This window comes from the organism of the source record quoted next, unplaced genomic scaffold, assembly GCF_019419815.1.
Source record: "Pyrus x bretschneideri cultivar Hongxiangsu unplaced genomic scaffold, Pyrus_bretschneideri_v1 Contig8, whole genome shotgun sequence".
Lineage (NCBI taxonomy): Eukaryota > Viridiplantae > Streptophyta > Magnoliopsida > Rosales > Rosaceae > Pyrus > Pyrus x bretschneideri.
The window spans coordinates 6301245-6317876 of NW_025999820.1; the positions used below are offsets into that span (position 1 = coordinate 6301245).

A 16632-nucleotide genomic window follows, 5' to 3' on the forward strand; every position below is an offset into this window, starting at 1 on the left:
TTAGAGAAAGAGTGTAGTATGTTCGTTATGTACATGCGTATTCTTTTCTCATTTTCGCTTGTTATTTGAGGATAATGTACTATTACTACACTTTGAAATTTCTCTAACATACGCTACTTTTGTTGATATCCGCTCCGATAATTTGGGTAATGTGGTAAACTTGCCACATATGTGGTGGCTAATTTCTCACACTTGTGGTGGCAAATCATTGTGCACACTTTGCGGTGGCAAATCATTATGTTTAGTGATATAATGATTAAAACCAAATACGAGATCTCATGCATGATGTCAATTTGTGGTGGTAGTTAGAAATCTGTTTTATTGTGGCAAATGACTCCTATTCACAATTAGTGTAGTCCTTATTATAATGAGAGTTTTAACGAAAAGCCTACGGTATTATTCACTTTAACGAAAAACCACATTTTTACACTAAAAAGTCAATCATGTTACTATTCACTTTATCTTTTATTTTGTCCTTATCATTAAAATTCAAAATTTTCAAACCCTTTTCATTAGTTTTTCTTATTATAATCCTCCTCCAAAACCTAGATAAAGCATCATACATCCACTCATAGATCCTAAATCATCTAGACGCCCCTCTCGTGATCGTTTTGGAGTGTGGGGCTCGATGGTCAACAATTTCGGCCATTATGGGTATTATCGTCAAACAATTGGACCTCCTTATCCTTCACGGCAGGCGTTTGTGGAAAATGCAACAAAAAAAAAACCAATCTTTTGACATTGTACGTATTTTGCATTATACTAGTTACCTTGTTTCGTTTTCGAAAACGACCATTTGACACGGTCAAACTCATCTACAGCAACAACAACGGGGAAGATTTTGATCACACGTATTCTGCATGGGTTTTAAAGACATTGATCTAGAAGCTCTTCAAAACCCTCCGGCGAGATATATTGTGATCGATTAATTAGAATGGACTTGAGTTCAGTCTGATTGTTTGTTGTGCTAAAATGTGAGATGAATATAAATGAACAAGATGAGTTATAAATCCACTACAAAGTGGGTTATCTAACATATCCTTATACATGAGTTACAAGTCATATTTTACAAGTCTCTATCAATCTAATCTTGTTGCTAAGGCCTAACCCTATCCAACCTACCAAACGGACCCTCAAAATATACTTATAAGTTGAGCTTCCTTGTATCCCAGAGATCAATAATTTGCATTAAACCATTCGCACACCCGTTTCTTACAAAGTGCGATAAATGGTAAAGAACATGTTAATCGGGGTTGCATTGTGAAGAAATTTTCACTAGAATGATTAATCAAATTTGTTTATTATAACTTCATTGCTCCCCTTAACACTCTCTACTTTCTTCAATATCTAAGGAGATTTCATCTCCTCCATCGCCTATTCGTCTTTCTTCATAACAAAATACATTGAATATATATGTTTACGAGCATTTCATCCATGTAAACCTCATCGATCTTATTTTGTATGCCAGACAAACATGAGAAGACCAGTTTTTGGTAGGTTGGTATGCTTTTTTTGGATGATGCATTCTCATGTGGCAGTATAAATCATCCAAACGTGTTGTCCATATGATCCTACCAAACTAAAAATATGCACATGCCAAATGCATATGCATTTTTGTTTTTGCTTTGTGTTTGATAATTTTTCAAAGGAAAAAGCATATGGAATAATATAGTGGAAGATGAAGCTGTGGGAACACAAACACAATACTTAGACCCCCACCTCCCCACCTTCATCAAATCAAACAATTTTTTAATTAAAAAATTAAAAAAATATGAGCGTGTTAATATGCTGTCCGCACACAACCTCTGTGTCAGTCAAACCCTTTATAATTTGGCAACATGTCCCATATCAGTAATTTCCCATTCTCTTCAAGGTCTTTTTCTGTCATACAACGTTTCCTATAGTTGCAGAAACATCAAGAGGCAGAAGGCATTGGAGAACCCAACCTGTATTTTACGTTTTAGGAGTTGCGGACAGCTGCAAATTCAGAAATTCAACATAGCTGAGTTAAGAAGAAGCAGAGTCCATTAAATTTCATGCAATTTTATTTATCAAATCAGTTAATCATACAGGAGAGGCAGATCAATTAATCCAACCACCATTGAAGAAGAAGCTCTCAGAGAGGTAAAGATTTTGCATTTATTGAAGCAGATGGACTTCCCATCTGCCATATTTAATTTCTCAAGTCTCAAGCTTTCTTCTTCTTTAATAAAACCCAGAATCTCAAAATTTCAATTTCTTTTATTCAAATTGTCACTCCAATTGATGTTTGAATTTGCAGAAAGTCGATGACTGATGAAAACCCAGTTTAATCTGAACTCAATTGGATATGATTCTCCACATCCTCCACCGAAAGTCTCTGACTTTGATCACTGTCGTCACCGTCCTTATTCTTTCAACCTCCACATCCGCCATAGCCAAAGCTCAAAACTCAAGCTCCCGCATGCTCACGTGCGGATCGGGAAAATCCGCCAAAACGGTTCGCTACCCATTTGGATTCTCACCCAGCTGCAAAATCCCATTGAACTGTTGAAACTAACGAGATCACACTCGGCAAATTCAGAGTCCAAAACGTAACCCCAAACGCCATCTTCGTGAACCTCCCTGCAAGTTGCAACCGTCGGTTCGAATCCGTGTTTGGACTCTTCGGCCCGAACTTCGGCCCGACTTGGAACAACAGCCTCCTCCTCCAGAATTGCTCGGCGCCGCAAAATGGCTGCCTCATTCCGGCCGATTTCGTTCGGAAGCAGTTCAATTTAGAGAGCTGCAAGTCCAGCGCCGATAACATCAGCTGCCTGTCTCAGCCGCACAACCAGTCAGAAGTTATGCGATTCGAGGACTTGACTCGGACCGGGTGCAAGAACTTGTTCGGATCGATTTCGTTTCGGTCGGATGGGGAGTCGCCGCTCTCGCTGGAGTTCGAAACGGTGGAGTTGGGATGGTGGGTCGAGGGACCCTGCCAATGCCATCCGAATGCCACGTGTACTCGGGTAAAGCTCGGCGAGAGGAAGCCGGGCGGGTACCGATGCAGCTGCGTCGATGGGTTCGACGGCGACGGCTTCAATCACGGGTCGGGCTGCCGGAGAGGTTAGTCAACGCGCTATTTTTAGTCTTTGTAAACTTTTAGTCATCGTCTTTGACGAGCAGTGGAAAAGTAGACAATTCCGTTTCGGTGGGGATTTTGGACTTGGCCAATGATGTGCTGCCACGTCACTATTTATGTTTTTCTATGGATTTGTTTAGCGAGATAACCAAAAGGTCAATTAATTAGGGAAAAATGGGGTTAAATTAAATAAAATTGGCTTGCATTACTATATTAGGGTCTAATTTGCAATTAATTTTGGTAATGTGTAGAGACAGAATGTCAATTAGTTTGATTTTGTTACACTCAATTATTCATTAGAGGACTTTGCAGGCAGCCACACTGGATTTGAATTGGTCGTGGCAATGTCGATAGGCCGAAAGCTGGAGGCTTAAATTGTTTATGAATATATCTGAGTATTTTGAGCATAATTTGAGCATTGTTGAAATGAATCTGCACTATTCTAATGTTTTCTTATTGTTTTGAGTCGAATGGTCGCTATCCCAACGAAGGAATTCACCGAAAGTCAAAGCCTTTGTGCAATTTCCCCTGTTTGTTTATAGAGGATATTAGGTGAAGCACATGCCTTTACTAGGTATTATATTTAGGACCTTGGATCAATACAAGTTGGGGGGGGGGGGGTGGAGAAGACTTGTAAAGTTACATCACAAGTTTTTCCGGTGCAACTGTTCATGTAGTAAACTTATTTGCTATCCGAATGTTGTGGACCTGATAAGTTATAACATTAACTAACGTAAACCTTGATAGCACAAGTTGTTTAATTAGGCTGATAGTCTCTCAAACTTACAAGTTCTACTGAATTCCTATTTCGCATCTTAATTCCTCACGGGGGATGTAGCAAACTTGGATTTGTACTGAGTTCTTGTTGAATAAATAAAAGCTTGCAATGACCTGTACAAACTGTTATAGTTGGAATATACCATACATAGGAAGTGAGAACTCGCAGGTGATTTACTCTCTGATCTCGAGCCTTGAATTCTGCTTCCATTCCATTTTTATCTATGTGAATTGAAATGCATCTGTAACTTTTACCAATTGCCTGACCTATTGATATTCTGAAACTGAAATGTGCATGGTATCACAATCTCAAGCTGGCTCGTTTTGTTCTAATTGTTTTTATAGTGGTTGCCGTGTCTCTAGCGTCCAAGTGCAATCCTTCAAAGTATATGTCTGGTCGCTGTGGGGGAACAACAAGAGTTGGTGTTCTTATTGGAGGTAAATTTTCTACTTTTTACACTTGTTTCAAAATTTATCATATGCTCAGCTATGTTAATTTTTTTTTCCCCGCTTTAGTTGTTTCTGCTTCTTCTTTCTCCACATCTCATTTTTAGACATGATAACTCTTAAAAACATAAGAGCGTGAACTGTAATTCCACTGGTGATACAATGCCGTATGGCCTTGTTGCTTAACTGATATATTGATCAAATATGACCGGGACTTCATAAAATTTCATATGTTTGGTTATCTTGTGTTTTCTCTAAATACTTGCGCGGCATTGGTTTTTGTCTTAGGGGTTATTGCTGGAGCTTTCATAATGGCCGGTCTATTTTTCATCTGTTACTTTGTTCGACATCGTTCAACTTGCTTGAGAAACCAAATGAGTGCAAGGCGCCTTCTAAGCGAAGCAGCAGGCAACTCTAGTGTTCCATTATATCCCTATAAAGAAATAGAGAGAGCCACTAATTGCTTTGCTGAAAAACAAAGGCTGGGAACGGGGGCTTTTGGTACAGTTTATGCAGGAAAACTCCACAACGATGAGTGGGTTGCCATAAAGAAGATCAACCGTCGAGACACCAATGGCATTGATCAAGTCATGAATGAGATCAAGCTCCTTTCCTCTGTGAGCCACCCGAATCTGGTGCGCCTCCTAGGTTGCTGCATAGAGGGAGGTGAACAGATCCTCGTCTATGAATATATGCCTAATGGAACATTATCTGAACATCTTCAACGAGAGAGGGGCCAAGGACTTCCGTGGACCATAAGGCTCACCATCGCCTCTGAAACTGCGAATGCTATAGCTTATCTCCATTCTGAAATGAATCCACCAATTTATCACAGAGATATCAAATCCAACAATATACTCCTGGATTACAACTACAAGTCAAAGGTAGCGGATTTTGGCCTTTCTAGACTTGGGATGACAGAATCGTCATACGTATCAACGGCTCCACAAGGGACTCCGGGCTATGTGGATCCTCAATACCATCAAAACTTCCACCTCTCCGATAGAAGTGATGTTTACAGCTTCGGGGTAGTATTAGTAGAGATTATAACCGCGATGAAGGTGGTTGATTTCGCTCGACCTCAATCTGATGTCAACTTGGCTGCACTTGCAATCGATAGGATTGGGAAGGGAAGCTTGGACGAGATAGTTGATCCCTTTCTGGAGCCAAATAGGGACGCATGGACTCTTTATTCTGTTAACAAGGTGGCTGAGCTTGCATTTCGATGCCTTGCTTTTCACAGTGACATGAGGCCTTCTATGACAGAGGTGGCAGAAGAACTAGAGTACGTCCGGCGCAGCGGGTGGGCAACAATGGAGGAGAACATATGCATGGGATCATCAGTGGCGTCGTCATGTTCATCACCGTATAATGGAAGTGAGAAATCGTCGAGAGGCGTGATGGCGAAGAAGGCCGGTATACGAAGCCAGAGATCAATAGTTTCACTGAGGGTGGATAGTTCTCTAGCTTCCATGGAAGAGGACAAGGATAGCTCCCCAGTGTCTGTACATGATCCTTGGTTGAGTGAACAGAGTTCACCTTCAACAAACAGCTTATTGGGCAATGTAGTTAAGTGACGTCATAAAACAAAAATCAACGAACGAGAAAAAGAAGAAGAAACAAGTTGCAAACTCTGACTATTATATTTTACAATTTCTTCTATCTTTTTGCTGCCTCCCTACATATTCCTTACAAGGTGCTCTCTTTTGTATGCATCCCACTAAAATTCAACCACAGCACCAGAGCAACTAATTAAAAACAAAATTATATCAAATTAGTAATTAATCTAAAACTTAATTGAAATTGCAAGTGATCCTTTAACACGGAAAGATTTTGAGCTTTTGCATGACGGCATGAGTTCAAATCTTGTCAGTGGCTAGTCTAACATTTAATCTAACAAAATCTATCGTTTGACCCAAAAAAAAAAAAAAAAAAAAAAAAAAAAACTTAATTGAAATTTGTATCTAATCTCATAGCTAGCTCTATTGTGTTTTATGTTCTGAGATTATTTTTGGCTCCACATCTTAGAGCACTTCCATCGGGATGCAATATATACCAGCACCTAGTCAAAAAACCAAGCTGGGGGTCAGTCCATTCACTCCAGCCCACAAACTTGCCTGGCACCCAGCCCACGCCAGACAACAAATTAGCCCATTTTTGACAGACTCAGGGATCGGCCTATTTGGCTTGCGCATGCAATTCACTCGCGAGTGGGCGCGAGTAGGGGACATGGGTGCAAGCGGCGAGGCCCGCTGTCAGCCCACTTGTTCTTCACTCGGAAGTAGGCGACGTGGCCCTCTCAATGCCGTTGGATTTCCAACGGCTAGTTTTTCTAGACCGTTGGATCCAATGGTAAAACAAATTTTAAATTTTACTTTTAAAATGGACCGTCCGATCACAGATCAACGGTCCACGTTTTTTCCCCAAATTTTTTTTTTTAAAAAAAAGGCCCAACGGTCAGAATTATGACCTTTGGCCACGTGGCAGCTCCTTGGCTCTTGGATTTGGATATTTTTCAAATCCAACGGTCCGGATTAATTAACTACATTAAAATATATTAAAAATTATGAAAAAATATAGAAAAATTATTAAAAAAAATAAAGAAAATTAAATTTTTTTTTCTATAAATACCTAACCCTCATCTTCCACCTTACACCATACTTCAATATTTTGTACACTTTCTACACTTTCTACATTTCAATATTTTCTACACTTCGAGAGAAAAAAAAAGAGTCTATGTGGAAACTCATTGAAGATGTTACATTGTGTGAATGTTGGGTTCACACAACTCATAACCTGATTATGGGTAATGAGATGGATAAGCGAGAAATGTGGAGTAAAATTACGAAAGCGTTTTGCGATATACATGGAAAAGACGCCAGAAGTAGTCAAGGTCTTCAAGGTCGTTGGAAAAAACTCAACACATCCTTTACTTGTTGGAAAAACGCCATCTCTCGTGCTTCCGGTAATCTACGTAGTGGGACAAGTTTAGCGGATCAAGTGACAATATTTTCATTTATTTATATGTATTCCACCCGCATCAATATTTTAATCTATTTATTTGTGTTACACCCACATTTTTTTTATAATACTGTCTTATCCCACATTTATAGACACTACAAGCACAAGCTTTCTACAATGTGAAGAACCACAACAAATCATTCAACAAATGGGAATGTTGGCAAATTGTCAAAGATTGCCCCAGATACAAAATTGTGTCAACCGGTCCAGAAGTTATTATGCACGGCATGGGTCTACACAATTCGCCAGAACCAGACATGATAGAACAAGAAGGCAACACATTTGAAGACACGGAAATGACGCCTGAAAAAGTGTCGGAGACCCAACCAACTCGTCAATCCCTTAGGCCTCAAGGTACAAAGGCATCAAAGAAAAAAGGTATTTCTTCCAAAAATGACTACACTAAATATATGGAGAAACTTGCTCGCCAAGGTGAACTGAACATGGTGCGGGAAGTGGCTAGAGATGAGGAAAAAGCTGTTGCTATGGCAGCAAGATTAGCAACTATTGAGAGACGTGATGCGGTGGCTGAGAGACAAAGAGAAATAGTTAATCGAGAGAACGAGATGATTAGAGAAGCACTTAATCAAGAAAATGAGATGCTTAGAGAAGAAAGGATAGCTCAAGCAGATCGTGACATTATGAACAAGTCTCTAGTAGGACTGTCTCCGAATTCAAAATATTTTTGGACATCGAAAAAAAGAGATGTCTTGCGAAGGAGGCGTGAAAGAGATGCGGAAACAAGTTGAGGGGGTTATAGCTACACAAATCCTAGCACCACATACCCTAGCTCCAGAGACTTTGTATAATTTCGTATTTATTTGTAGTACTTTATTTAATTTCTTGTGTAATTTCTTATTTATTATTAGTACTTTATGTAATTTCTTATTTATTTTTATTTATAGATGTAATTTCTTATTTATTATTAGTACTTTGAATAATTTCTTATTTATTATTAGTACTTTATGTAATTTCTTATTTATTTTTAGAACTTTATGCAATTTCAAATTTTGTTTGTACTTTATTTAAACACATCAAATAAGATTACATAACCTCACCAAATAAACTTAAAAAAAAAAAAAATACACTATTGTTCAACCACAAGCTCATTTTAATTATCTTCACCTTCTTGCAATCCCCACTGGTGCTCAATCAAGTCATTCAGGTGAGTTACGTGCCAGTATGGCTCTTACACATCAATGTACCATTGAACGATCAATTCATTGTAACGTCTATCCCGTTCCAACGGCTCATGTTGCACGGGATCTTCGGTTTGGTCACGAACATAGTAGATACATGTTCTTGAGTTGTTCATCAGATTCGGTTCATATTCATCGACGGCATCATAATCATACTCATCTTCCACAATCATGTTGTGGAGAATAATACACGTCATCATGATGGACCGAAGTGCCTTGACATCAAACAGTTTAGCAGCAGACCAGACAATCGCCTAACGAGCTTGCAGGATACCAAAACAGCGCTCCACATCTTTCCTACACCTTCTTGACAATTTGCGAAGTGTTTTTCTTTTTCAGTCTGTGGATATCGCACTGTTTTGACAAACGTAGACCACCTTGGGTAAATGTTGTCTACAAGGTAGTATGGTTCGTCGTATTTAGTGCCATTAACCCAATATGTGCATCTCAGCGATTTTCCTTGCAACAGATCGTGGAACACTGAAGATTGAGCAATGACATTTAGGTCATTCTAAGCTCCTGGAACACCAAAAAAAGCATGCCAAATCCATGTATCAAATGGAGCCACCGCTTCCAAAATGATGTTTTTGGGTCCTTTTTTATGGCCATAAGCTCCTTGCCAAGCTCTTGGACATTTTTTCCAAGTCCAGTGCATGCAGTCGATGCTTCTAATCATGCCAGAAGCCTCACATCTACCCCTTCCTCAGAAGCCTTCGCATGTCCCTTGGCGTGGGTGTCCGAAGGTACTTATTGGTGTACAGGGCTTTAATTGCAGAGCAAAACCGCATCAAGGACTCCAGAACAGTTGTTTTTCCCATTATTGTGATCTCATCCACTTGATCTGCAGGTGCTCCATATGCAAGCATTTGCAAGGCAGCCGTAATTTTTTGCTTTGGAAGAAGACCTAGAACACGAAAAACGTCCTCTTTTTGCACAAAATATGGATCATGGTTGCAAATAGCACTCATGATTTTGTTGAACAAACTTCATTGCATTCTAAAACGACGTCTAAAAACATGATCAGGGAATACGTTATTGGGAATAAAATAATCTTCCAAGAGATCTTTATCTCATCTTTCCCTTTTTCTATCGAAGTTTGCAGCATGTCTGGATTTGGCTATCTGACCCACAGCTTCCATGACATGGCAGGAATGTGAGGCCTTCTGCCTTCTATGGTCATCATCCGAGTCCTCCTCCGTTGCGAAAGCCTCATCTCCACCTCCATCTTCCTGGAGATTGATCAATTCTTCCTGTTGTGCCAACAATCTTTTTTGTTGCTCCACAAATTGTTTATGCACTCTCCTTGAAGAAGACATTGTAAAAAAAACTCAAGATTTGAAAACGATGAAGAAGGATTCTGAGCTAAAAAGAAGGATTAAGTTTGGTGTGAGATTGGCTAAATTATTGCAAACAGGAAGTGACACGTGGCGCGTCGGGATTGGTTGAAAATTTTATCGGAAATCTATCCACAAAATAGTACTTTGGATAATGACATGTGGCGTAATAAGATTGGTTGAAAATCTTATCGTAATCTTAGCTAAATTATTGTAAACATATAGTGACACGTGGCGCATCGGGATTGGTTGCAAATCTTAGCGAAAATCTATTCACAAAATAGTACGTTCGGATAATGACACGTGGCGTTACGAGATTGGTTAAAAATCTTATCCGAAATTAAAACTATTTTATTTATTTATTCTTTTATAAATAATTTAAAAATATTTTAAATGGGCTGGGTGCCAGTGCATTTTGTAAGGGTAGAGATCGTTTGTGCCAGCTCATTTTTTTAGGGGTGGAGATGCTTTGGCCTATTACTATTCATTGGGGTCTATTATTGTTCACTTGAGTGGATAAATGCGCTGAGTGCTGGTGCAAAATCTTTAGAGATGAAGTTGCTCTTAGGATTTTAGTCTCGTGGTCGGTGAGCTCAAACCAATTTATCCCATTACATCTAGTGTAAGTATATCCGTGTATTAAAACAAACGTGTGGTCAATACATTTATACTAAAATTTTTCATGCTTGACCTCTCTTTAAAACAAAAAAGAAAAAATGTTGATCGACTCAATCTTAATATTGAAAATATTTTGAAACGGCAATAACAACCTTCTATATCATAACAAGAAACCCAATGTCTTATTCATTACTCGAAACTTAATATTGAAAAAATGTTGATCCGTATTTCACATGGCTTGTCCTGGGTTCGATTCTTGTCACTGGTGAATCACGTGATGGTGGACAGGGAAGGCTGAAATGCGTGAGTCTTTCCAACCCCTGAAATTGTAGACTGACCAGCGAAGCAATTTTTTTTTTTTTTTTTTGTTGAAATATTCAACAGTCTAGCTGTTAGGGTTTCCTTTATTCTAGGGTTTATCCCTTTGTTCTAGGGTTGATCCTGGACGTGCAAATAACCCTCCTTGATTTGAGGGACAAGTTGTTTTTTCTGTTTTCAATCTAGTCACTCACCATAATTTTAGGTCCTAATTAGTTGTGGGTTGTTATTTGTTTTCTCGTTCAATGTAAGGCTATTTAATAGCCGAAGATGTTTGCTTCAGTTCAATAAGATTTTCTCCTAAGCATATCTGCATTTTCATATTGTGTATTCTCAAAGCTCAAGTAACCTAGTCCAGTTTCAACATCTGGTATCAGAGCCCCATCACGGGGCCTGACCAAACCAGTTGTTAGCGTGAGAAAACATAACTATGACGTCTGAGAATAGCTTTGTACAACCGGCTATCCCAAGGTTCGATGGGCATTATGATCATTGGAGTATGCTTAAGGAGAACTTTCTGCATTCCAAAGAATATTGGAACCTAGTGGAGACAGGAATCACTGCAGCAGCAGGAGGAGCTGAATCCAGTGACTTGCAGAAGAAGGCGTTGAAGGAGCAGAAACTGAAAGACTTGAAGGCCAAGAACTACCTGTTCTAGGCCATTGATCGTTCAATCTTAAAGACGATCTTGAAAAAGGACACAGCTAAGGATATATGGGATTCCTTGAAGTAGAAGTATTAGGGAACAACACGTGTGAAACGTGCTCAACTGCAGGCCCTTCGAAAGGATTTTGAACTACTGCATATGAAGGCTGGGGAAACTGTCAATGACTACTTTGGAAGGACGCTCGCTATAGCTAATAAGATGAGACTTCACGGAGAACGAATGGAGGATGTGGTGATTATTGAAAAAATCTTGAGGTCCATGACTTCAAAATACAATTATGTTGTTTGCTCGATTGAAGAGTCAAATGACTTGGACGCATTATCCATTGATGAACTCCAGAGTAGCCTTCTTGTTCATGAACAAAGAGTCAATCGACAAGTTGTGGATGAACAAGCCCTCCAAGTCACTTCATGAGGCCAGCAAGGAGGAAGAAGTGGCGGTCGTGGCTCCTATCGAGGAAGAGAGAGAGGAAGAGGTAGATCTGGGTTCGACAAATCTATCATTGAATGCTACAATTGTCATGGCCTAGGGCACTTCCAGTGGGAATGTCCAAAGAAAGCTGGGGATTCACAGACGAATTTTGCAGAAACCAAGGAAGAAATGTTGCTAATGGCGCACGTGAAGGTTAAGTAAGCTGAGAAGGAGTACATTTGGTTTCTTGATTCGGGATGCAGTAACCATATGTGTGGCAGAAGGGAAGTTTTTATTGAGATAGATGACAGCTTTCGAGAGTCAGTGAAGCTGGGGAATGACTCCAGTCTTAGTGTGAAGGGCAAAGGTAAGGTACGACTAGAAGTGCATGGGATCATACATGTCATTACAAGAGTTTTCTTTGTACCTGAGTTGAAGAACAATCTGCTGAGTATTGGTCAACTGCAGGAGAGAGGACTCGCAATGCTCATGTAACATGGAAAGTGTAAGATCTTTCATCCCAAGAAAGGTCTAATTCTTGAGACTGAGATGACGTGCAATAGGATGTTCGCCTTGATTGCTCATTGTCCACTGAAGGAACAAAAATGTCTCACCATGACAACCACAGATCAAGCAACTCTCTGGCACTGTAGGTACGGTCACCTGAGCTGGAATGGATTGAAGGTGCTGCAACAAAAGAATATGGTTGAAGGGTTGCCAAAGCTCAAAGCTTCTCAGAAAGTGTGTGAAGACTGTTTTGTGGGAAAGCAGCATCGTGACTCCTTTCCACGTGAAAGTAGGTGAAGAGCCTCCAAGATACTACAATTAATACATGCTGACATATGTGGCCCGATAAGTCTCATTTCAAATAGTAAAAAGAGGTATCTCATCACCTTTATCGATGATTTCAGTAGAAGAACGTGGGTTTATTTTCTGGTTGAAAAATCAGAAGCCTTTGCCATGTTCAAAATTTATAAAGCTAGAGTGGAGAAAGAGACATGAGCATTCATAAGAGGTTTAAGGACAGATCGAGGAGGTGAATTCACGTCACATGAATTCACGAATTTCTTCAATGAGAATGGCATTCACAGACAGTTGACGGCTGCCTACACACCTCAACAGAACGGCGTAGCAGAAAGGAAGAATAGAACTATCATGAATATGGTACGTTGCATGCTGTCAGAGAAGCAAATTCCAAAAACATTCTGGCCTGAAGCTGTGAACTGGGCAGTGCATGTATTAAATAGAAGTCCAACTCTTGCCGTAAAAGGCAAGACACCTGAAGAAGCTTGGAGTGGGCGCAAACCATCGGTGGATCACTTTAGAGTCTTTGGATGCATTTCTCACGTGCACATTCCTGACAACAAGAGGGTGAAACTGGATGATAAAAGCCTCAAATGCATACTGATGGGGGTAAGTGAAGAATCCAAAGCTTATAGACTGTTTGATCCTATTTCACAGAAAATTATTATTAGTCGAGATGTGGTTTTTGAGGAAGATGAACAGTGGAATTGGGATGAGGTTTATGAGCAGGCTGTCTTAACCGACCTTGAATGGGAAACTGATGAAGAAACAACCACAGATGATGAAGAGGGATCTGGAGATATTGAAGACATTGAAGATGATGAGTCTCATGAAGTAGGAGGAGCCATGACTGAAGGCAGTGCATCTCAAGAGAGACGAACTCGAAGACCACCAATATCGATGAGAGATTATGCAACCGGTGAGGGTCTCTCTAATGAAGAAAATGTAAACTTGGCTCACCTAGCCTTGTTTACCAATAGTGATCCTACTACTTATTATGACACCGTGAAGAGTGAGAAGTGGAGACAAGCAATGCAACAAGAAATAGAAGCTATAGAGAAGAAGGATACGTGGGAGTTGACTGATCTACCACCAGGAGGAAAAACCATTGGAGTAAAGTGGGTGTTCAAGACGAAATTGAATGAAAATGGGGAAGTGGACAAGTACAAGGCTCGGCTCGTTGCAAAGGGATATAGCCAGCAATATGGAGTTGATTTCTCTGAGATGTTTGCACCAGTGGCTCGGATGGATACCATTCGAATGGTCATCTCTCTCGCTGCACAGAAGAGTTAGAAGATTTACCAACTCGATGTCAAATCAGCCTTCCTACATGGTGCAATTGATGAAGAAGTTTTTGTTGAACAACCACCGGGTTATGAACAGAAAGGGAGTGAATCCAAGGTATATCGTCTTAAAAAGGCACTATATGGACTCAAGTAGGCTCCACGAGCATGGTACAGTCGGATCGAGGCATGCTTTATCAAGGAGGGCTTCAACAAATGTCCCTATGAGCATACATTGTTCATCAAGGCAGCCAATGAAGGTAAAATGCTAATTGTATGCCTCTATGTTGATGATCTCATATTCACTGGGAATGATGAATCAATGTTTGAGCAATTTAAAAAATCCATTATGAATGAGTTTGACATGACTGATCTCGGAAGAATGAGGTACTTTCTTGGCATAAAAGTAGTACAGAAAGCAGATGGAATATTCATTAGTCAACGAAAGTACGCACAGGAGGTGTTGGAAAGATTTAATATAGATCAGTGCAACTCAGTGCACAACCCTATTGTTCCTGGTTTCAAACTGACTCATGATGAAGAGGGAGTAAAAGTTGATAGCATACTCTATAAGCAAATGGTTGGAAGTCTTATGTACCTAACAGCTACACGTCTAGATATCATGTTCACTGTAGGTTTGATCAGTAGGTATATGGAGCATCCTATTGAATCTCATTTGATGGCAGCAAAAAGGATTTTAAGGTACGTAAAAGGCACTGCTAGGTTTGGGATGTTCTACAAGAAGGGAGGAGATGAAAAGCTCATTAGGTACACGGACAGTGACTATGCCGGTGATCAAGATGATAGAAAAAGTACTTCGGGTTATGTCTTTATGATGAATTCAGGTGCAGTATCATGGTCTTCGAAGAAACAACCAGTGGTCACTCTTTCCACTACTGAGGCGGAGTTTATAGCTGCAGCTTCTTGTACATGTCAGGTGGTATGGATAAGAAGAATTTTGGGAAGTTTAAGTGTAAAGCAAGATGGTCCAACAACAGTTTATTGTGATAATGTGTCAACCATTAAACTTTCAAAGAATCCGGTGCTTCACGGTCGCAGTAAGCACATAGATATTCAGTTTCATTTTCTTCGAGACCTTGTCAAAGATGGAGTTGTGGAACTGCACCAGTGCTCTACACAAGAACAGATTGCAGACATTATGACAAAGCCGGTGAAGCTCGAAGCATTTCTGAAGCTGCGTGGATTAATGGGTGTTCGTGAATATCCTGGTATAAACTGAATATCAATGGTATTCAGTTTAAGGGAGGATGTTGAAATATTCAACAGTCTAGCTGTTAGGGTTTCCTTTATTCTAGGGTTTATCCCTTTGTTCTAGGGTTGATCCTGGACGTGCAAATAACCCTCCTTGATTTGAGGGACAAGTTGTTTTTTCTGTTTTCAATCTAGTCACTCACCACAATTTTAGGTCCTGATTAGTTATGGGTTGTTATTTGTTTTTCCGTTCGATGTAAGGCTATTTAATAGCCGAAGATGTTTGCTTCAGTTTAATAAGATTTTCTCCTAAGCATATCTACATTTTCATACTGTGTATTCTCAAAGCTCAAGTAACCTAGTCCAGTTTCAACATTTTTTTTTTTTTTTTAAACAATATTGGTGTGGCAAAAATTAGAGATACTCACCTTCAATTTGAGCAAAGAGAATTATAAAGACAATGCAAGAAAGTGCAAATGAGACTTTGCGAAAGTTGGTTGCTGCCATGACCACTATGTTTGAGAGAGAATATCTATGTTAATGTATGTGACAATCAAATTCTTAGACCTTTACTTTCTTATCAATGCTTATTTGGGATGCATGCGTGGTATTTTGGGAAACTAAATAAATATTTTTTTCAAGTAAGAAACTAAATACGAATTTTTATCTTCTCTCCTAATCTTGTTCACACTTTTTTCTCTTCAGTTTCCATTAAGTATTGGATTCTTCTGACAATGAAATTTGGAAAATAACAAAAATTCGGACTCCATATTGAATTATAGCCATTATTTTAATTTTATTATAAATATAAAAAAACATGATGTAAAAATATTAGTATACCCCTTTAACTAAAACATAAAATAATTTGACTTGTTTTTTTGGGTGTGGCAATACGTATTTCCTCGGAACTTTAAGCTTGCTAAGAACTGATGGGATTACTATGTGGCCTTCCAAATGAAATTGCAGATTGAGTTAAGGGAATTTTGGATGCCCCCAATATTCGAAGATGCATTTCTATATCGTTAGTTCTCTCTTGTATTCGCTCTCCTCTTTTTTCTTTTTTTTTTTTCTCCCCAATACTTCTCTCTTTCTTCTCTCCTCTTTCTTCCTACCTCTCTCTTCATATTTCTGTCGCCTCCTCTTCTTCTTGATCATGGTGTTACAAAATTGTTGGAATTTTGAAATCGATCTTGCAGAATTAGTGGAATTTTGAAATGGATCTTGTAAAAGTGCATAAATTTCAAAACCGATATTGCCGAATTACATAAAATTTTGAATTTGATCTTGCAGAAATGCATTGTGGGACCATGATTTTCCAAAGCTAGAGTAAGACAAATCAGAATATGAATATCTTAGAAGTCCCGTAATGAACATAATAACTTCTATCAAACTAAGCTGCAAAGACAGATCAATGATGCCTCCACATCTTGTGTTCAGG

General features: G+C 39.3%; 1 protein-coding gene across 1 annotated transcript; it reads left to right on the top strand.

The window, feature by feature from the left end:
* Nucleotides 1-1830: 1830 nt before the first annotated feature.
* On the top strand, nucleotides 1831-5991 carry LOC103967602 (wall-associated receptor kinase-like 14). Its single transcript, XM_009380872.3, is given in 5 exon segments — nucleotides 1831-2124; nucleotides 2282-2529; nucleotides 2531-3087; nucleotides 4226-4318; nucleotides 4616-5991. Coding segments are annotated over 4 exon segments (2139 nt in total). The 5' UTR covers nucleotides 1831-2124; nucleotides 2282-2329; the 3' UTR covers nucleotides 5905-5991.
* Nucleotides 5992-16632: the final 10641 nt, after the last annotated feature.